The sequence below is a fragment of the Lytechinus variegatus genome, chromosome 4 (genome assembly GCF_018143015.1).
Source record: "Lytechinus variegatus isolate NC3 chromosome 4, Lvar_3.0, whole genome shotgun sequence".
Taxonomy (NCBI): Eukaryota; Metazoa; Echinodermata; class Echinoidea; order Temnopleuroida; family Toxopneustidae; genus Lytechinus; species Lytechinus variegatus.
Window position 1 is genome coordinate 10,403,174 of NC_054743.1, and position 23,895 is coordinate 10,427,068.

The 23,895-nt window shown below is 36.9% G+C and overlaps 1 protein-coding gene across 2 annotated transcripts in view; it reads left to right on the forward strand.

Annotated features, from left to right (window-relative positions):
- LOC121413346 (prickle planar cell polarity protein 3-B-like) overlaps positions 1-21,325 on the forward strand; it is a 62,885-nt gene extending 41,560 nt beyond the window's left edge. Inside the window, exons 6-11 of one of the 2 annotated variants that reach the window (XM_041606131.1) lie at positions 7,767-7,967; positions 8,623-8,809; positions 13,017-13,031; positions 18,724-18,893; positions 20,132-20,318; positions 20,937-21,325. In XM_041606131.1, coding sequence (XP_041462065.1) covers positions 7,767-7,967; positions 8,623-8,809; positions 13,017-13,031; positions 18,724-18,893; positions 20,132-20,318; positions 20,937-21,085 — 909 coding nt within the window. In that variant the 3' untranslated portion in view covers positions 21,086-21,325. The remainder of the gene's footprint in view (positions 1-7,766; positions 7,968-8,622; positions 8,810-13,016; positions 13,032-18,723; positions 18,894-20,131; positions 20,319-20,936) is intronic. The other variant, XM_041606132.1, reaches the window with a different exon arrangement.
- The last annotated feature ends 2,570 nt before the right edge of the window (positions 21,326-23,895 follow it).

The following is a 23,895-nucleotide window of genomic DNA, read 5'->3' on the forward strand; positions in this document are numbered from 1 at the left end:
CTTTATTCAATGAATTCATATATCGTCACTCATCACATTCACCTGTCATTGCTCTATCATTAGATAAATCTACCTGTACATCATTCTAACCTTCTATCCATCTCTATCTCCATCATCTTATCTACCTTAGGTTCAGTTATCTCACATATCTTTTCATTGATAGTCCGTTCAATCATTTGTCCTTTCATTTTTTCCTTCCATCCATTCATCCATGTCCTTGTTTATTCATCTATCAATCCTCCTTTCTGTTCTATCTGGTCTATCTTTTCATTCACCATCAATCCATCCATCCTTTTTCATTCATCAATCAATTCTTCTATTCATCCACCATGCTATGCATCCATAGTCCATTCATCCATCTCTCTGCCCATTTGGGCATCTCTATTCTTCTATACAGTATCAGTCAATATTTCCATCTATCTGTCCATCCATCGTTCTCTCATCTGCCACTCATTCATCTGGTCAACCTTTCCCTCTGCTAATCTATCATCTTTCCTACTCTTCATTCTCCCAGCTCTCCGTTTGTGTCTCCGTCCACCTACCCACCTGCCTTCTGACACAAATCCGTCCATCCTCGTATCTCTATCTGCCCTTTATTCATCTGTTAATCAACTCTTCCTTCTGCTAATCAATCCATACGTTCACGTTCATCTACCCACCATTGATCTACATGTACATGACCCCCTTAGCTAAGTAGTCTACCAGTCTGTTGTCTGCCTATATATGGTCTTTGGCCTCCCAGGGATGTCTCCTCTCTCGGTGACTGGGGTAACAAGTCTAGCTGGCATTGCTTACATCCGTACACTCCCAATGTATAAATGGAAATGATTGTAACGTTAAATCCCACAAGGTGGCTGGGGCAGGAGTCTAGGCAACAATGTCATTAAACCATCTCAATAAATGACTGCTGACAAAAAAGTTATTGAATTGCATGATTATCATTGAATAAACTTGTCAAAATATCTGAGCATTCTCAAAAGTTTCACTTTTTTTCTGTCTCTATCATAAATATTTATCTCTTCTTTCACTTTCATTTGTTTGTAATTCGATAGACACAAATAAAAAGGATCAACTATAAGAAGAATGCCCCCAAAATGAAATATCTACACTGTTTGCACTGGATTGCAAGATTAAATTAGGGCCTATCCCCTGAAGTTACGTTTTTTGAATAAAAAATATTACAAAATGAATTTGCACTCAATTATTAAGCCCCTGACAGTGCAAGTAATATATAATTCATTAAAACTGCTGGTTAGAGAGTCTAGTAGACATAGTTGGCATGGTATTGAGATGAGAGGATGATGGGAAGGAATGGGTCGTCTGTAGGATGAACCAGTGTCAGATGAAATCAATTGAGAGAAATCAGGGCACCATCACATCACTCATACAAAGTGGGTTCTCTATTCTGTCATCCGCATCTGTAATATTGATTTGAAGTTAGCAGGCTTACCTTGCCAATAAAAATGTCTTTCTAATTTCTGTCAAACAGTGACTGTTTAAGAAAACCTTGGGCAAAAACAATGCAAAAGTTGCCCCCATCCCTACTTCCTGCATTATGATACCAGGGAACACCCCCCCCCCCCCACATATGAAAGGGCTAAAAGTGACACCCTTCCATCTATTGTGGTCTTTGGTTGTTCCTTCAACAAGATATTGCTCCACATTGTGCTACACTCAACCCAGGTGAGGTAAATGGGTACCTTCAAACACTGAGCATTTAACAGGAGCTTGGCTCAAGCTAGGGTATTTATGCTGCATTTATTATAGAGCCCTTTGGAGAGACTTTTGATAAAGAGGGATTTGATGCTATATTATAAGCAAGTATAATTAACAAGCCAAACTTATTAACCTACAAATTATCTTTATTTCAGGATGATATTTTAATAATAATGATCATTGATCAATGTGAATAGCAAAAGTCCAATGACATGCTTATACCTATGAACAATAGTGGATCAAAGACATTGTGTAGAACATACCTGATATAGCAGCAGCATTATAGGCCTAATCCCTACAGTAGTCTCTAAGTGACCATTTTGCAACAAGGACAAAATCCGTCTGTCAACATCAATAATAGGATGTGTACGTCTAGTGGGAGCGCTTTCAAATATGGCTTATCAAATATCAAAGAGATGCATGTCATCCAAATAAATATTAATAGCAGATGATAATAGAAAGGTGAGATGTTCAGAGACAAGTGTCTCAAATTTAAATTCTATATTTACCTTCATGAATTCTGTTCAGATGCAGTTGGTCGTTTCATTTGAAGAAGTATGGAGACTCCATGGATTAAAGTAGTTCCTAACCCTTAGCCGCTAATGGTTTATCAATTTTTATTCTATGTCAGCAGTCCTCTCACAAGCAAGGCAATGTGTTAGCAGAGAAATGTTACAAAGCGATGTGCTAGTAGTATTATGATGATGAGAAGTTTCTGATCTCTTGAAGGTATTCCTTTGCCATAGTGAACTTTGCTATGGGTGAAAAGGTGTGGGGGGGGTGGGCTCCGATGACTTTCATCATATCCCTTATATCACTTAGCAGGTAAATTAGAATGTATTTTAGAATGTAGGAAGGGATTTTCCAAAGGTACTTGACCCTTCCTGCAATCATCCCACCATCATCCTCTATTAAGATTGTGACATTAAGAGTAATAGAGAGAGGAAGAAGGGAACAGAACGCATGGGGGGGGGTTAGGGTGAATCACCCCCCTGAATGTGGTAAAAGGGCCTATTAAATTGCAAAAAGTGCCCCCGTAAATTGATCAACATTCAATGTAAATGAAATTTGGTGTGAATTATGAACAGAAATAGAAAATTGTCTCCATTATAGGGAATGATAGTAATTTGTCCCCCTCAAGGGGGATGGGACCGATTCTGATTCTTCCACCTCTACTCATGAAGACGTTGGTATGTAGCAGGCCTTTCCCTCCATGACATGTTTTGCTCACGTCTGTTGTCAAAGTAATTAGTGAGAGCGGGAGAGAACCTTGATGAGTAGTTGGATATAAATTTGCTTTCAGCATGCCCTCTATAGGGCCGTCTGCACCATCCAGATTTTTCAAATTAGTGTGCTATTTCTGATCCGGAAAATTATCCCGATCTGAACAATCTCGAGATTATATGTAATGGAGACGCAATTATCGCGCTAGTTCGTAGGATTAATCTCAAGATTGCAATCCCTAGTCAATTTTGGATTATTTGCAAAATAGCACGCTATTTTATGAACTATCGCGCTAATTCGCAGGTGCAGACCTACTCAGGATGATTTATTCACAGCATCAGACCATCATACATCGATGCCTCGGTCGAGCAGGAATCGCTCTTCTTGCGATGGTGGAGACAGGGTTTCTTGAATCTCGAGATTAATCGCGAAGAGGGCCGATCGGGCTAAAATCTCGAGATTGAGCAAACTCGGGATGGTGCAGCACCGCCTCTTTAGGGTTGTATCATCTTCCCTTTTATTAGTCTTTATGAGCTTTTTTTTGAATAATTGATTCATAATTCTTATATATACACAACAAAAAAATAAGTCCCCCCTTAAACAAACATCAATAATTTCCAAACCAATTCGAGTTTTTAATATATTTTTACATCAGCGTGTAGGTAATTTTATAAGCTACCCTCGGAGTAAATGTTATGGACGTATTTTACGTCATGCTTCAATGAGCACCGTCAGAAGGCAAAAATGTCACTTTTCAAAAGTCACAAGCAAAATATCATGACTTTGATTCCATTTTATTGGAACTAATTCCACATTCTGAAAAATAGTCAGAAGGCTTATAAAAGGCACTTTCTAAAAGACGATACAACTTTTTTGGCTAAATTTCACGGTTGAATAAACACCAGTCCGAATTTGCTATAATTGGATATTTTACAGGTTTCTATCAATAAAAATGATTGAATATGATGACAGTTATCTTTGGGAAGAGTTTCTTCAACAGTATTCATCGTTTCACGGTTCAATGAACATTTATTGAAAACAAATAATACGATTTTCAAATATCATAGGCAAGTATTGTTTCATTTTGGTAACTGAATATGATCTTTTCTCAACTTTTTCGTTGTGTTCATGATCAATTAACATGCTTCAATGATTCAAAGGCGTTTAATTAAACATTCACGCTTGAATGAACATGTGGAATGTGTTTAGCTCTTTTACGTTATTGGAAAAAATGCAATTTGTAACTATGGATATCTGTCACAAACCTCCTTGCATAAGTTCATTTGATTTAATTTTTGTGAAAATCCCGATGTTTAATGCATCAGTGAGCACACAATACTCGAAAATTATGCAAATGAGAAGAAAGTTCAAGGCCTTGGCCCCACTCTGTTCCGCATCGAATGGTTATTTTGGTGTGATAGCGTTACTCTGAAGCCATGTGCGAAGTTTCATGAAATAGCTGTTGGCAGAAGTAACAAAAACTGTCCTTGAAACAAACCCTCATTTCAAAATTTTAACTTCCTCTCTCATAGACTTGTGTACATTATGGGTGCATATGTTTACGAATAAGTAACCCCTTATTCAATATGGTGGAAATTTTTTTCAAGGCTGTCTTTAGCAATGTCGTTTGGCAGTAATGTTTATCAACATATGGGCAAAATGCTGTGCAAAAATGAAATCGATTTGTTTATTTATGGATGAGTGAGCACGCATCAAAGTGGAAAATTGGTATTTTCAATGTCACAGACGCATTTTAAGGGATAATAAAGTGATTATTGGGGGCAAATTCGGTTTCAAATGTGACTTTAATTGCTGTTGTTTTTATCATCCATCATTTCTATCACCACATACTTTCCGAATTTTAAACATTTTCATGGGTGAGCGAGCACAATCGAAAACTTAGGAGTTAATACTCTTTATACTGCATAAATGTATTCTTTTCCTAACGATTTCTCAGGATCAGTTGAATGTTTGGACAGATCAGTGGTGGATCCAGAATTTTAGATGGGGAGGGGCCTATAATCGGGGAAGCCACCAACATTTTCAAATTTTAACATGATTTTACAAGTTGTAGAGGATACTACCACGACTACCATAAACCCCTATGATGATACGTCACAATTCAGGGGCCGCTGAAAGGTTTTCAAAGTGGGGGGAGACTGGGCCAAAAGTGGGGGGGGGGGGGGGCTGATCAAGCAAAAAATCAAAATCGTGTGGTCATTTTTACATTTTTGTACATGCTTTGGAAAAAAGTTGGGGCTGAAACCCACCCCGCTTCCGCAGCCCCTGCAATACATTGTGTTCACTCAACTATGAACATACGATATCAAAATCTGGTCTGAAGTGGTTGAATGATGGATAGTAAAACAGCATAACACAATAAAATTCACCTGAAAACAAATTTTGCCCAACTTTGTATTTGAACAAACTGAAAAACGACTCTTGTGACTTTTAAAAATGGTCATTTTTAAATCAATCTTTAATTACTCATGCATGACTCAACCGATCGATCTCATTTTTCCTCAGGGTTTGCTTAATGATTGCAGAAAACCACCTATGAAATATCATATCTCAAACTTATTCAGTTCAAAAGTTACAGCAATTTGATTTAGGGGGGACTTACTTTTTTTGTTGTGTATATATTACTCTGCCCATTTTATTTTTTTGCCAGGTTTTTAGTTATAAACAGAAATGTGTGCACAGAAACACCTTATTAAGCACCCAATATATATTTCTTATTATTTCATTGTAGGTGATAGCTTGTTTTGAAGTAATATTGATCGATGATTATTTTGTGCTTGTCTCAAATTATATTCCATTGTTTACATTATGAAGATAACAATTACTTTCATTTGAAAATTGCGTATTAGAGGTGTTGTGGTTCAGACTTTGAAACTAAGGCATTGTACCAATTCCCTGCCACAGAACTGTCCTTTGGCAAGGTATTCTACATTTTCCACACTTGACCCAGGTGAGGTTAAGGGGTACCTGACACAAATTCATTTCTTGAAGTGCTTCAGCGCCGAAAAAAACGCTGCTAGGCTAATGCCAGGGTAATAATACCCTATGGAAGCGCATAGAGCCATTATTACATTGTAATGTGATATGGCACTATACAAGAACATTCTCTCATTATCATATCAATTGCAATTTCTAAGTGTTAGCAACATCATTACCCTAGCTTTATTACAACAACAGGAAGGATTTTTTTTCGTACCAAGTACCGTATTTTTCTCCAGGATGGGGAAAAGGTGTAGATAAACCTCGTATGACCTTAACCAATATGTTTCAGGGAGCTTTAAGGTCATGTTGTCATCACGTTTCATAACATACATGAATGTATACACGCTGGGCCCGTATTGTAAGCTAACAGACATATTCGTATTTGATTGGGGTTTTAATGAGTGTGTGGGATATTTTGAAGGAGAAGCATGGTGCTGAATTCCAAACATTCATAACATAACTTCATGAAGCGTAACTCAACTTAAATCTATATCTCAACATACCATTGTGTGTGGGTATGTGTTTAGGCTGATCAAGTTTTTACAACTGTTATTCATATAACTCTATGATTGTTTGTTGATATGCACGCTGCACAGCAGTATCTGGCAGCATATATACATTTCTAGTGAATCATTAATTTTCAGAATATCTTTGTGCTTGTTTTAGTCTTTCAATCTACAGCGATATACTAGTATGCTGCCAGATGGTGATGTGCAAGATGATAGCCTGGTGATGTGCAAGATGTTAGCCTGGTGATGATGATGGTGGTGTTGGTGGTGGTGTCTGTGGTGATGGTGATGATGATGATGATGATGGTGATGATGATGATGATGATGATGATGATGATGATGATGATGGTGGTGGTGGTGGTGGTGATGATGATGATGATGGTGATGATGATGATGATGATGATGGTGATGGTGTTGGTGGTAGTGGTGATGATGGTGATGATGATGGTGATGGTTGTGGTGGTGGTGGTGTCTGTGGTGATGGTGATGATGATGATGGTGGTGATGATGATGATGATGATGATGATGATGATGGTGGTGGTGGTGGTGGTGGTGGTGATGATGATGATGATGGTGATGATGATGATGATGATGGTGATGGTGTTGGTGGTAGTGGTGATGATGGTGATGATGATAATGATTATGGTAATGGTGGTGGTGGTGGTGGTAGTGATGATGATGGTGATGATGATGATGATGGTGATGGTGTTGGTTGTAGTGGTGATGATGGTGATGATGATAATGATTATGGTGATGATAGTGGTTGTGGTGATGTTGATAGTGATGATGATGGTGGTGATGATGATGGTGGTGATGATGATGATGATAGTGGTGATGATGGTGGTGATAATGGTGGTGGTGGTGGTGGTGATGATGGTGGTGGTGATGTTGGTGATGGTGATGAAGGTGGTGGTGGTGGTGGTAATGGTACTGTAGGTAGTAGTGGTTGTGGAGGTGACAGATATGGTACTGCTGGTGGTGGTATTGATAATTGATAAAATCAAAATAAACTCCAAAGTACATTAAATTTTACTTAAACCTTTTCCTTTTAGTATGCGTTTTCACTCATTAGCCTATATTTACTTGCAATATATTAGTTATTTCATGTTTGATATTTTTAGCCACTATGAGTGGCCTGAAAATCATGTACAATTCAGCCTCTTGGCTGCAAAGTGCAATCATCAATAAACCTTTTCCATTCAATTAAATTCAATTTTACATACATTTGTTTAGAGTTTAACACTGTTAAGATACCACTCGTTTATTTATGTTTGCCAAAATAATGACTTGAATTTCTTTCTTCTTTCGTTGTAGCTGATTTTCACCGGAGAATACGTAAGAGCCATGAACGAAAACTTCCATAGTGGTCATTTCTGCTGTGAGCAGTGTGACAAAGCACTGAGTGGCCAGAGTTACATCTTAAAAGAAGAGAAACCATTCTGTGTGGCTTGCTACGATAACTGCTTTGCTAATGAATGCGCTGAATGTAACCAGAAGATTGGACACGATAGTAAGGTAAGAATATCTCTGATTCAAATTACGTTTTATACCCCTTTCATAAACCCAATAATGCGGAGAATATCTGGTCATAAAATCGGAGCGGGACCAGATTTGCCTTTTTGAACGCATTTCCAAAATAATGCGGATAATTGCCATGGTGCGGTCACAAGGTCACCCTTTTCCAACACAACCCCATCGGAGGGGATGTGTGCAGTTGCCATGACAATTATCTGCCTTTTTCTGGTTGGGCGCTCGTAAAATATAGTGCAGATTATTTTAGGAGTTTGTGAATGCAATTTTTATTGAATTATCCGCATTACTCTTAGGCGGATAATTGGAGGATGGGTTTGTGAAAGGGGTATTATAAGATAAAAATGAAGAAATTCTGATTAGCCTAGGGATGTCCTCAGCCACATCCATTCAGTGCTGTGTTTTACTTTTAAAATTCTTTAAACCATTTACTTTCGGACCCTGTTCCTTCCTGTATTATGATAGAAATTTGATAAATCAGTAATTATTTAGATAAAAAAGACATGTTTTAATTGGATAAAATGAGAATTGAAAGTTGATGAAGTCCATCTAATGATTATATCCCCAATTGTTTATGTTATTAATCGTATATTCATTTAATAGTTTTGATGGCTTTTGTTCATTACATTTTTTACCATAGGATCTCATTTTCAAGTCGAAGCACTATCACGAGACATGCTTTGAAGCCCGCTACACGTGTTCTATGTGTAAGGCATCTCTTGCAGACAAGGCCTTTGGTAACTGGGATGGACAACTCTGTTGCCTCCAATGTTACGAGAAGAACTTGGCAAAGAACTGTCAAGCATGTGGAGAATTAATAAAGCCTGGTATGTCCAAGAAGGTTCTGGTATATTGTTTAAGATATTTTATAGATTGCCAGAGGATCATCTACTGACATTGATGAATGCAGTCTACATAATCATGTTGCTGTAAACAAGACCAGTGTAATATTAAGGGCCTATAAACTGACTAATTCTTTCCTAAACTTGTGTCAGTATAAATGTCATTGCCTAATCTTTAATCTACCAATGCACCCATCTATATTTTAATCCCAACCCATACATATTACCTATCAACTCCCTACCAATCCTCTACTGACCCTCCATCAATCTCCTACCAATCCCCTACTCCACCAATCCTCTACCAACCCTCTACCAACCCACTAACAATCCTCTACCAACCTTCTACCAACCCTCTACCAATCCCCTACCAATCCTCTACCAACCCTCTACCAACCCTCTACCAAACCTCTACCAATCCTCTACCAATCCTCTACCAACCCTCTACCAACCCTCTACCAATCCTCTACCAACCCTCTACCAACCCTTTACCAATCCTCTATCAACCCTCTACCAACCCTATACCAATTCTCTACCAATCCCCTACCAACCCTCTACAAAACCTCTACCAATCCTATACCAATCCTCTATCAACCCTCTACCAACCCTCTGCCAACCCTCTACCAACCCTATACCAATCCTCTACCAACCCTCTACCAACCCTCTACCAATCCCCTACCAACCCTCTACCAACCCTCTACCAACCCTCTACTAATCCTCTACCAACCCTCTACCAACCCTCTACCAATCCCCTACCAATCCCCTACCAATCCTCTACCAACCCTCTACCACCCCTCTACCATTCCTCTACCAACCCTCTACCAACCCTCTGCCAACCCTCTACCAACCCTCTACCAACCCTATACAATCCTCTATCAACCCTCTGCCAAACCTCTGCCAACCCTCTACCAATCCTCTACCAACCCTCTACCAACCCTCTACCAACCCTATACCAATCCTCTACCAATCCTCTACCAACCCTCTACCAAACCTCTACCAACCCTCTACCAACCCTCTATCAACCCTCTACCAACCCTCTACCAGTCCTCTACCAACCCTCTACCAACCCTCTACCAATCCTCTACCAAACCTCTACCAACCCTCTACCAATCCCCTACCAACCCTCTACCAACCCTCTACCAATCCCCTACCAATCCTCTACCAACCCTCTACCAACCCTCTACCAACCCTCTACCAGTCCTCTACCAATCCTCTACCAACCCTCTACCAAACCTCTACCAGCCCTCTACCAATCCCCTACCAATCCCCTACCAACCCTCTACCAACCCTCTACCAATCCTTTATCAGTCCTCTACCGATCCTCTACCATTTCCTATACCAATCCTCAACTAATAATTTGTCATTCTCTACCCAAATATGTAGATCTTGTACCATGAATAACATCTTTGAAATATTTATTTAGGATTCCTGTGGGATAATAATGTTTGTAATTTAAAATCTTAGCTGCCATAACAGCAATAAATGTTTCAAATTTTCCCAATCCCATTGAGTTAAAGGACTGAATTCTAATGATGAAAAAATATGCATCCCCATAAAACCCCCCCCAAAAAAAAAAAATCCATGATATGATAATACCTGATCATTTGTTCAAGACAAAACAGAGTATGTGATCGGATTTAAAGTGACAAACTAATGCTCCTCATAGATAACGTAATTCACGTGCTAGTATTCTCCTCAAGTTACTTATAATTTTATCTTCAAATTTATTCAATTTGAATTGCTATCAGACATGCCTCTTTCTTTCATTTTCAAAGATAGGAAATATTTTTCTGTCAATACAATACAGAAATCTGTTTCAAGTCTAGCATTCTTGGAAGTCAATATACAAACAAATCAGTTGAAATGTGGATGATGTATCGTGATAGTAATAGAAGGTAATATCATCACAGATGGTATGTCAGTATGTGTTTAGGGTTCAACAACATTCTTACCAGATGAGGGAAAGACTAAAGAAACTTGGTGAGAATGCAAGGAATTCCTTGAATCACGCGAAGCCAGACGACTCCCTCCATCCCACGCACACACTGAGGGATAGGGATGACATGTGGGCATATGACTGTTAGAGGGAGTTGTTGAGATCATAGCGGGGTATATCCTCCATTTTAAATTGGTTATATTATCCTCTCAGGTGAAAGCCAAAATTCAAAGGTAGTGAAGCGCGAGGTATGGAGGCATCTTCCACCTTGTCTGGTGCTTCACAGAAGATTGTTAACAGACAAAATATATCTCAACATGTCTGCTGTGAAGTGAGAGGGTTTATAATGATAGAATTCCAACAATATAAATTCCTTGATTGACCAGTTGTAATTTTCCCTTGCAGTGAATAAATGTGGCACCTAGGCAGTATTTAGGTATCATTAGCGAGATACATACCGTGTTTACACAGTAACACGGCTCGGGGGTTCGACACGCGAGCCGTGCTCAACACGGCAATTTTATGCTGTGTAAACGCGATCAGTGTGATCCGCGAGCCGTGTCGAACACGGCTTTTTTGATCCGCCAAAATCGTAGGTTTCAACCCGCGAGCCGAGTCAGACTCGGCAATTTTTTCGTGTGTAAACAGAAAGCCGTGTCGAACTCTCTTGACCAGGTCACTGCGCGCACTTTCACTTTTGGCATTGTTGTTGTTCGCACGGACAAGATTCGATTCCGGCGGTGAATTTCCCGCGTTTAATTTGCGACGTCATAATTCTTCTTCCGTTCGAGATCCGCGAGCCGTGTTGAACTCGCCTTTTTATATGTACGTATAAACGCGATCACAGCATGCCCTCTTCGCAGCGTTCGACCCTGCTTGAGGATTCAACACTAGAGCCGAGTCATGTGTAAACACGGTAACAGTTGTGAGAAGCTTGCCTCAAGAAGATTTTGATTTACACAATTTCTATCACCTTTTATATTGTCCATCAATCTGTAATTTAAAAAAAGAAGCGATAGCTCAGTTGGTAGAGAGGGGGTTTCGGATTCCGGAGACTCGGGTTCGATTCCCCCGTGGTGCGCTAGTGCCCAGGTCCCTCAGAGAGGACCTTAAGCCATTGGTCCCCTGGTTGCTTGCTCACAGGCATTTGTGCTTTCTTAACAGTCAGGTTAAAAAACATTGGTATTACAAAAGATATATATGTGTATATTTCCAACCATTTTTTCTCTCCGGATGCCTCATTACTTACTTCTGCATTTCTTAAACTATACACTTAACTGGCTATGATATTTAATGGATGTATTGGTTTGATAATACCATTTCACAAGATCATTGTAGCAAATAGAAAAAATACTTTTTTATTCTTAACACAGTAAGCACATTTAGTATATATGTTTTTTGTCTAACAGTTACTGAACCTTTTCCCCTGCAATTGATACTACAGCTTGCAATATTTTAGCTTACCACTCAGTTTTTTAATTACAATGTTATATAGCAGAGTGATCTAGTAATATTCATGGATTGATAATCACAAATAATGACATCATGTAATCTGATAATGTATCAATTTATATCAGAAAGTATCATCATCATTTACCCTCACTGATTTGCCTCAGTCACATCTGTGAAACTGACTCCAGTCCGATCAAAGTTATTGCATTATTCTCAATGACATATCATAGGTCGTTTTGGAGTCGGTTCTGTAGGTGTGACTGTAGCAACACCAATGTTTCTTAATGCACTTACTACCAACTGAGTATGATTTACCCAGTAGGATGAAATTCTGACATGATTAATTGATTGACTCATTGATACATTGTATAATGATCTATATTTAGAGATCTTTATGCAATAATGATAATAATAGAAGTGATTGTGGCTCGGTACAGGGTTCAAATCCCACTGCAGCACTAGCGTCCTTTGGCAGTTATATACATTTGCCACTCTCTACCCAGGTGTAGTAAATGAGTACCTATTAGGAAGAAATTCCTTTAATGCTTGTGCTTCCGATCAGGGTAGCTATGCTAAAAGTATGATATTATGCAGCGGTTAGAAACCTGTTAAGCGCTTAGAAACCTGTTAAGCACTATATAAATGTTGCATATTATTATTATGACAAAAATGCAATAATATATAACCATTGCTTTTTATAGTCCTGCACATTCACTTTGTCACAATGTTATTGTTTATGCACTTACTAGAAAATGTCATTGTTACATGTCTGTGTGACTAGATTACCTGTCATTTTTGTTCGTATAGGTCAGGCTGGCGAAGGTAACACGATTTTTCACTATTTTTGCATTGCGCCTTGCGAAACTCATGGGAAAGCACTAACTTTTGCGTGTGTTTTAATCCCCTTTGTTATCTTTTTTTTTCATTTTAAATTTTGTAATAGAATTTAAAGAAAAGTTTATCAATTCAATTTCCAGACCCTTTTCCAAAATAGAGATAAAGACTGGAGCATGTATTTAATTATTTTGATAAACTATCATCACCAATATGTGAAATATATGTGACAGTCAGTTCTTAAATGATTTCAAATGATGTAATCACACTTTTCATCAAAACATGTTAAAGTATTTTTTTTAATGCATGAGTAGACATCTTTTTAAAATTAATTCATCCAATATTTCATATTTTAAAATGACTTTTAAAAATATCTGACTGCTGCTAAACACAACTGCCAAATCATCTTCTGTCAAGGAAAAACATTTACATCATCTTGCTTGGCAATATGTGAAGTAAATCAGATAATGCTATTAAAGAAGTAAACTATCCAGTTCTTTACAAATTAATGTTTAGGGGATGTTTTATATATATATATATACCCTCCTATCTTCCTATCCAAATTATCAGAGTAATAATAACTAAAAACATACAATATAATATTAGCATGTATAGTTCAATTATAATTCCCCTCCAACCTATTTTATTGACTATAAAACAATTTCTGGGTGGTTTTGTAGGCATGTTGATACCTCATTTTTGTTTTGTGTTTAGTGTGTTAAAACTTACACATTACAATTTATCTTTTTTTCTCTCTCATTTTTTAAACATGAAGAGATGTTTGTCTTCATACATTCCATACATTGTCATTCCAATCTTTGAATACTCCATTTTCAGATTTTGGTCAAGTTCGTCACTCAGAGTACTTTGCCATTCTTGAAAAGTTCTTGATTTCATACAAGTATGAAAAGTCGTTCATGAAAATTCATTCCAAGTTTTGTGCTTTACACTTGTTATCAATCAAAACCATGATTATATCTCATGCAGAACAATTAATCATTTATTGGATACTTCATACCATTCTTACTGGCTTTTGGAATTATGATATATCATTTTCATGTCCCCTTACTAAAATCATAAATATTTAAGTGAAAAATGTTAAGTTTAGAAGGGTATTGGGTCTGTTTTTCTAATATTCGTACACTAATGATTTTTGGCCTTTTTATATTCAGATTCTAATCAAGGATTGTTATTAGTACAACATTAAGGTTTTTTCATATTCTTATCTCTGATATACCTCACTATTGGGTTACAGACATCTCTTGAATAATACCAAATCTGATTTGATCATTTTACATTCTCTCAAAGGAAATTACGTGTAGACAAAATTGACATGAATGTAATTTTGGCCTGGTTTTGCTGGGTAGACATCCAATTTCTCTTTAGGGGTATTACAACTAGGAAATAAATCAAATGATAATATTTATGTTCATTCTTTATCTTGAATAGATTGATTCAGTTGTTACCCAAAACTTTTTAGTGGTGATTTTTTTTTAGGAGGGGGAGGTGGGGTGGCTGACAAGTTACTGGAGTTGAAGGGATTCCAACGCTAGTGAGTTTTCATGGCTTAAACATAAAAATTATCATTGTCATATCACTTTCGTTATCAGTGGTAAAATTAGTGCCTGATGGGCAGGTGTAATATTGCATCAATATCCCATGGTGGACAGTTCATACTAGCACCAACCACCACCATGAAAACACTTATGATGTCAATGATGATGACAATAATGATGATGGTGGTGCTTTTCCTTGGATTATGGGGATAATTGGCGCTGTATTATGCTTATGGGATGTATTTTAATGAGTAGTGAATTGAAAATTATTGAATACATCAAAGAGGTTTTTTTTCTTCTTTGTTTCATTATCAATTTCACTCATAGATTTGCTTGCCGCAGCACCATGCACATGCACACTTACATTCATATAATGACTAAGTTGTATTACATTCCCTATGGATTAATTGTTATTTACAAATTATATATTTCCTTTTCCTTTGAATATTAAACACACCCTCACCTCCCTCCTCTCCAGAAAAAATATCATAACAGAACCCATTGTCCTGATTTAGTTTTTATTTTTGTTTTCCTTTTCACTCCTCTCCCGTCCCTTCTCTTTATCTCTATTTTTCTCTCTAGTTTTTTTCTCCCTCTATATCTATTTATCTATCTAATTTATTTATCTGTCTAATGTCAATAGGTTTCGCCTGCTTTGTTGCATCCACGTACTTGAAGGTCATCATGTGCGATGCTCGCGAGGTGTGCGCTGGGATAATCCACATGTAGATTGGTATTTTTCTAAATTTCAAGGAATAAATCATGTACTGATTAATAATATTATTTCAGAATTTTTCATTTAAGTAGTAAAACGGTCATGAAAAACATATCAAAAGTACTGTATATAGCATATGTATGAAGATATTGAACAATTTCTTTTTGCAATTAATTGTTCATTATTTTGAAACATTTGCATGAAATTCAAATTGGCATCAAGGAGAGGTTCTCTTTCTCGGCTGCTCTTAGACAGATGTATAACAAACTACATTGAGGATATTGGCCAGAATTATGTGGAGCCAATGAAAAGCCGGGATAGAAAGTTCCAAACTAGAAATTGTATTCTATTAAGAAATGTTTTAAGTGGTTAGTATTCGATTTCAGAAACACTTCCCACCAATCACAACCAAACCCCTTATCTTTGATCATTGATAAATTTATAGAAATGTGTGTTTAGGGAGGGTGTTTTGGCTTGCGTTAACATCGATAAAAAGGTCATTTCAAACAAAATTGGCCAGTAAGCTTGAAAACAAACAGTTCATGTACAGCAGTTTTACACTTAGTTTCAAAGTTAGTTTTAAAGTTAAACTGAAAAAGATATAAGTGTTTTAAAAGCTGAGAATTATGGGTTTTTTGTGATTAATTTACATGGTTATATTGTAGAGGCTGCGGATGATAAGTGCATGCGCAGATAGTTGAGTTGGACTCGCGGTACACTCACCCGATGCAACACACTTTTTGGTATGCCCATCTCTCTCTCTCTATCGATCTACTTATCTATCATTCAATCCGTCAGTCCATTCGTCCTTCTGTCTGGTTATGTATCCTTACTTTGAAGTCCTACTTGAAATTTTCTTTGCACACAGATCAATAGACAAAATGTTGGCCTACTATAAAGTCTTCCCATGTAATAACCAATAAGGATGAAGACAATCGTGAAGAAGATATACATATGAATATTTGAAATTTTTAGTGATTTTTTTTTTTAAGACAGGTGAATTAAATTTTGCAAGATGTCTAGATATGTTTCTCATTATACAGGTGCCATAAGTTGTTACTTGATAGATGTCTGTTTGTGATTGCATTGGTTTTAATAATTGTAGAGATACTATATCTACATTTCACTATTTCATTTTCCTTTTAGTATTTTCAATTGTATTTTCATAGCAAGAGATTCAATCTATATTTGAGAATCATGTGAGAAATCAAGGGGTCTGTTTCATGTAGACTAATGACAAAGGTAAATTTGCTGCTCAGTAATTACCATGGAAACTTATTTTGACTGGCTGCTGAGCCGCTTTTAAAAAGTATGACTTAGAGTCTGATTAATACGCTGTAGCGAGTGCGCGTCTTTTTAGCATGACTTGATCAATACGATGATGCCTACTATTCCGCGTGTTTCTAGACATTTAAGTGTGACTCAATGTCACACTTAACTCATTGTGGAAGACCCCCTTCCCCCCTCTAAGTAGTAACCAAAATTGCAAGTTCTTCTGATGCAGGCCCCTTGCTCCCATGAAATTCATTAATAGGAATATGAGTAAAATGAGCTACCCACACATGCAAGTGATTCACATCAATCTCTGACTTGCTCATTGATTTTGAAGCACAATTATGGATGAAATACATGTTAAAATAGTCATGTGCTATGCCGACTAAGGCTGCGTTTATGCGACCTCGACCCAGAATCATGATTTGAATCACAATTTGAATCATGATTCAAAACAGCAGCATGAATCACGATCCGACAGAATCAGCGTTTATACGACCATCTTTCTAACGCTGTTTCTCCCTGAATTCGGGCCGATCCAGTGCGCATCACAGTGCGCAGTTTGACCCAGGAAGTATAGGTCAACATTTTCGCACGTGTTTCTAACTTCATGTCGGCTGCTAGATTTTTGCTGCCGCCGGAGCTAACGAGCAAACGTTTGTGCAAGTGCAACGCTTACTCGGCTTCCGAAAAATAAATCTTTTACTTCCAGAATTCAGTGTATTGTACCTCATATTGTTTTTGATCGGGAACTAGAAGGGGTCATTATCCTCCCTCCCACCTCCCGATCGATTTTTCTTGTCTATGATGGTCCTGTACTGGGCACGAATTCTGTTAATTTTGTCTCGACAGGCGGTGCCACATCTCCGTTGAAATCCCTCCCTCGCAAGCGCCGCTGAAAGGGATCGTCTTGCTTATTTCTGTGAATCCCGGTAAGGGATGCTTGTGCTTCAGGCTGAGCCCAAAGCACAAGCAAAGCCCTGAGTTAATTCATCGTCGATCGGTCCAATTTGTGCCTTTGGAACTTGAAGAAATGATTGATGAAAACAATGAAATATACAAATGACGCTACAGTACAACCCCGGGGGTACAATACACAGAATGATAATTCCTAAATGCTGGCAATACTGCTACATGAAAATTAACCTGCACGAAACACAGCGCGCGCCTTTGAGTCGAACCCGGAAGAAGCACGACACAATGACGTCATAGAATCATGATTCAAATCACGATATCGTTTATACGACCTTTTTCGTTCGTGATTCTACAGAAACGTCTTTCCAAACGCCCCTTTTTTCGTGTTTCATGTTTGTGATTCTAATCATGATTATATTCAATTTCGACTAAACGCAATCGTGATTCTGCAGAATCGTGATTTGAATCATGATTCTAATCATGATTCTAGGGTAAAAAAGTGTCGAATAAACGCACCCTATGAGAAAAAGAGAGTTATTTGACTGTTCATTTCATCACCGCATCGTCCGTATTGATATAACATCTCCATTTCTCAGATCAGCTTCTGGATTTTCTTGTATTTCAATTCTATTTGTAGTCCAAACCATGACAATTTGAGAGACCTATTAACGTCACCTGATAGAATGAGAGGGTTTATCTTCATTTCAATTGGTCTAATGCCAATTCTTCCAATTACCAACTCATCTACTATCATTTGGTCTACCATCTGTTCATCTACTATTCACATGGTCTAAATGCCATTTGGTCCACTCACCATTTTGTCTAATAACCAGTTGGTCCGATAGCCATTTAGTCCATATACCATTTGGTCTACTTGGCCGGACTAAATGTTATTTGGGTGAAATGATGAAAATAAAATTTGTATTAGACCAACTCGTTATGATACGAAATAGTCATAGACTAAATAAAGTGATGATTGGACCAAATGGTTATTGGACTAACTGGTTGCTCGAAGAAACGTTGATGGATGGAATGCATTAGACTAAATGAAGGTAGACCATGTGATGAGTGGACAAGTTGGTAGTAGACGAATTGGCAATTTACCAAATGAGAGCATCTCTTTGGATTTCTCCCTTTTTTATTGAAATTTCAAATCTAATATTCAATGGAAGCCATATACTTTTTCGCTAAATACCATCCAATTTTATTGTTTTTTTGCTAGGAATGAAACGTCTTGGTTTCCAGGGCAAGGAATGGCATGACAAGTGTTTCCGATGCAAGGTTTGTGATAAACACATCGGAGGAGGGAGCTTCGTACCCAAGGAAGACAACATCTACTGCAGTTCATGCTACGAGGAGACCTTCGGTACCAAGTGCGCTGGATGTGGCAAGGTACGTGAGGGTGATCCTTAGCTTTATTCACTTCATTTTATTTTTATGTATAAAAACACAAAAATTTTCCTAAGACTCTTAACAAAAAGTGCATTTAAAAAAAATGATAATAATCATTCACAAACTTTAAATACATCAAAATAATACATAAATGTAGTACATACTTCAATAAAATAAATATACCCTGTCTGCATGCTTGAGCACCCACAATCCTACACCAACCACTGACCTACTGTATGAAACAAAGTGCCACCCCCGGAAGTATACGCACTCACACGCTGGCAATCCGTTCCAAGGACCCCCATTTTCACAAACATTTGCAGTTCCGAAGTCCGTTCTGAGGGCCCTCATTTTTACAATAAGCCCGCTCCAAGGCCCCCGTTTTTTGTCTCGCCTGCGGCACACCCCCACCACTTTTTGGGTCGAGTGACCCCCCTCCCCCGGTGCCACCACAATGGAACAATACAATCTAGGGTGGGTACTCAAGCATGCAGACAGGTATATACCAGGAGCTATTAAGTGGATACATGAATACATTAAGTGAATATATTCGATTGACTCCACCTGTCTTCCTTGCCCTCAACTACATTCTGCTACTGGTATACAAATAGCTATGGCGTGACTTTAAAAATGCCAAATTCACTCTGTAGACTGGGGCAAAGAGAATCAAGAATTAGAAAGAAGGGTGTTGATTAGATTTTTAAACTTCTCAACAGAAATATAATTTGAATGTGATTAATACAAATGTTAGAGAACAGAGCTTGAAGCGTTATCTTGTGCATTAATTGCCTTGCTGTTCATCATAGAGAATAGGGGCATTGTCATGAACTTTAGTATCTGATTCTTTTGTTTTAAATTATTAGTGTTATTGATTTTTCCCAAGTTCTCAGAAAGCATAATAGAGATAATGAACCAGCAGACTGACAGATCTACAGAGGGATCTTTAATTGAGGGGCAATGCCTTACTAAAGAGCAAATAAATTCCCCATCATCTAGTAGTTGAACAGGAAGGGTGTATTCTTCTTCTTTCAAATCAACACGAATTTGGAACAGATTATTGACCCATCTCAAATTGTTTAAGATTTTGAAGTGAGGACCAAGGGTTTCACTGTAACAAAAACAAGAATTCAACATATATATTAGCTTGGTGTTTCATGTATGGAACACCTAATTATTAGCAGTGTATCCAAGGTCTGATCTTGGTATTATCATCCCATTTTGTATTTTTCTTCTCATAGATCATCTCTACCGGTGGACTTCAGTACAAGAATGAGCCTTGGCACAGAGAATGCTTTGGTTGCGCCGAGTGTGGCAAGTCTCTGTACAATACTCGCTTCACTGTCAGAGATGATAAGAGACTCTGCGCTGATTGCTTCGGAGAGAGGTACGCCAGGAAGTGTTCGGAGTGCAAGCAACCCATTGTTGGTAAGTACCTACAGGGGTGGGAGAGTTAAGATTTTTGTCGGATTTCAGATTTTTTTGTTTTGATTTTCAGCTTAATTTTAGCTTTTTTGGCTTTCCTCCGTACAAAAAGAATGGGAGCTCGTTCTATTGCAGACTTTTTCACCACTCCTCAGCTTTTTTCAGATCTTTTTATTTGTGACCACTCACACCCCTAGTACCTTGGCTTGGTTTCACTGAAGAATCAGAGATACCCATTGATTGTTGGATATTGGATGAACCCAATATTTAGTTAGTTTTAATTGTGACAGTTATTACTCAAAGGGTTCAAAGGCTACTTAATTAGAAGTGTGAGCTAAGTATTGACACTAGTAACATGTCTGGGGTTTTAATTACCCCTCCCCCCCGGAATGTTAACATTATCACTAATAATAGGATACTTTCATCTTATTCAGGTGGATTGAAAGAGGGAGATACAGACAGATATACATTAACACATAGACAGAAGGGGATAAAGACAAGCAAATATTTTAAAAAAAATCATGCTCTTTATGTTTTTCTTCATTATCCCAGCTTGATCGAGGCATTCTACACACAAGCAAATGTAATATTGATTTTTTGTTTCATTTCCCCCCCCCCCAGGTCAAGGCGGAACTAAATACGTCTGTTTTGAGCAGAGAAATTGGCACAACAAATGCTTCAACTGCAAACGTTGTCAAGTCTCACTGGTGAACGAGTGCTTTGTGACGGAAGGCGAAGATATTATTTGCCCTAACTGTGCACAAGGCTAAAGAAGTACTACTTCTTAAAAACCCTGCCCACCTTACCCCCCTCCCCTACCCCTTTGCCGTACAATCCCTCCCACCCACACCCAACCTCTAGGCCCCACCCTTATTACGTAGCAAGTCAATCAGAATATTAATTGCTAGTTTATCATTTCTGCCACGATTTTCATCGTCTTTTGTTTGGACCATATATCAGACAAGAATTTAATGACTGGCAGTGGATTGAATTCTGTTGTAATCATTGAAGTTTGTGATAAAAAAAATTTCCACCCAAAGTGTTGAAACATGAATTGGTTTTAAACCAGCTATCCAATTTACTCTAACAATGCATGTACATGCTTAATATACATTTGAAGAATACTCAGTTTGAATGAGCAGTGAATATATACATAACTGCTTTATTGATCTGTAGAATTTTCAGATGTTTTTGTCAAACATCACCAGACACTGAAAAAATACAACAAGAAGCAATACATGCATTCTGCCCCAACAAAAGTTTTTGTATGGTTTGAAAATTAAATGAATGAAATTCTTACTGAGTTGCTTTACCTCTAAAGTGATGAAAATTTGGTTGATTCCTTTTTAATAATTCAATTATGTCAACAAAATACGAGAGATGGATATGAAAAGTAATGCATGGAGATAAGGTAGGCGGTGGCTGATGCATTATTGGATTTGAAATTTCTTTTCAATTGAGCTGATGTTTGCATGCTTATGATTTATGATACACATCTTGTTTTTAGGTAGGAATGATAAACTAGCATACCTGACAAAAATATATATATTGAAATATTGACTCTATCTATAGTACTATCAAACTTAATATTGTAGTTATTACTGACAGTCTCTTTATCTTGGACAAAATTGAAACAATTCATCTTTAAATCTATTTATTTATTATTTAATCAATTGAACTTATGTGACTGTGTCTGTAATAGAGCAAAGAAAAAATGAAAACATGCCTTGGCAGTACTGTCTTGTTGGACTTTTTTATGTCAATAACACAAGTACTATTTACTAGATTGTTGTATTTATAAAAAAAATAAATAAATCATGAAAAAATAGAATAAAGTATGCATATGATTTGAAAGAAAATACTTTTAAATATAGTATTTATTACCGTTAATTCATTGCATAATATCTGCTTAATGTAGGGGTACAATAAATTTTTGATAACGCACCCAGTGAAGTGATTTTTCTTTTTGAATGAAAAATGCAAAGGGGAATGCAGAGAACAAATCATGTATTCTGATATATCTGGCTAAAAATATGCAGTGATTTTTGTTGATAGTGTATGTTGAATGAAGGAAATGTACATTTTGATTAATTTATTATGACTATTGCTTACTAAATGTTGCAATTTAGTTTGTAGTATGTTTATGTTTTTATGAATTAAACCTTTTTTTGTTTTGATCGTGAAGTGCAAAAACCATTATTGTAGATAACTAGTCTTTGTATGATATTATATTTCATTTTAATGTTGTCAGTTATTATACTGACACTCTGCTTAGCAGCATTATAATGGATGCATAAGACTTGCATTTAGTGGCAAAGAATAAGCCAAGTTTTGCCTGACATTACAGCAAGCTTTTCTTTCAAAACTTCTTGCCTGACACTATCAATTACATAACAGGCATTGTAATAAACTTATTGTTGTCATCTTTTTATCTAATTTAAAACTGATAAAATGAACTTCTTCATGTACAGAGAAATATCTGAATCTTCAACTCTTTGATATTTCAATTAGATTTTTATATACTTTTAGATAAAATCATACATTTTTTCTTTCCATCAATGAAATTGTAAATAAGATATGTTTAGGTTATTAGACCAGTAATGTCACTCACACCACTGGTAAAGAACAAGTCATCTGATTTTGGGTGATCTCTTACAATTTATGTAGCTATATACAAATCAACACTTCACAGTAAATTGTGCAAAGGAATTTTATTTGTCCACTTGCTTATTTTCAAGAGTTTTTTTTTCTTCATTAAAAATAAAACTATAATTTTACGTTTTATTCTTATATTTTATTTCTGAAGAATAAAATTGTGCAGCAAGGAATATCACTGAACCAAGTCTCGCTGCAGTCTCACCAATAATTCTGACTCCAAACCGCTCGATGGTATGCCATTTAAAATAATGTAATTACTTTGATCGGTCTGGAGTCAGTTTTGTTGGTATGACTGAAGTACTTGTGTTATCAGAAGTGGGTTTTATGATGTTACAGTATTTATTACAGTAATGCAACATCATTGTATCAAATGTTACAGTAACAGAATTTGTTTTTATAGCGATAGATATGATCATTTCTGATTCCTGATAGTGTATAATGAAGCAATAATATCAATATTCTGGAAGACGATATGAGTGGAGAATGTAGATTGATTGTTGCTTGTAATATAGGCAAAGGTACAATAATCAGCGAGTTTTATCAGAAATACATGTATGTCAAAAGTCTGGGAAAAGAAAATTGTGATAATAGGAGAGTGAATATCTGGTAAGAATGATATGCTTGTCATTGTATTTTTTATTAGGAATGTCAATGATGGTTTAACTTAAGATTCTGAATACTGTTAAAGGATCTTATTGAAAGTAGATTAAGTCAGGAGAGATAATAGTCATTTCTTTCAAAAAGGCATACAGCCAATTGACACTGTCAACTTTTAGTCATTTTCTCAATGTTGCAGTTATAATCTTCCTTCTGAAATACTCTGAAAAAAAAGTTTTTCTCATTGTGAAATCATACTTGGTGTAAATGTATACAATTTGACTTAATTTTGAGAAGGTAAAATAAATTTTGTCTTTTCTACATA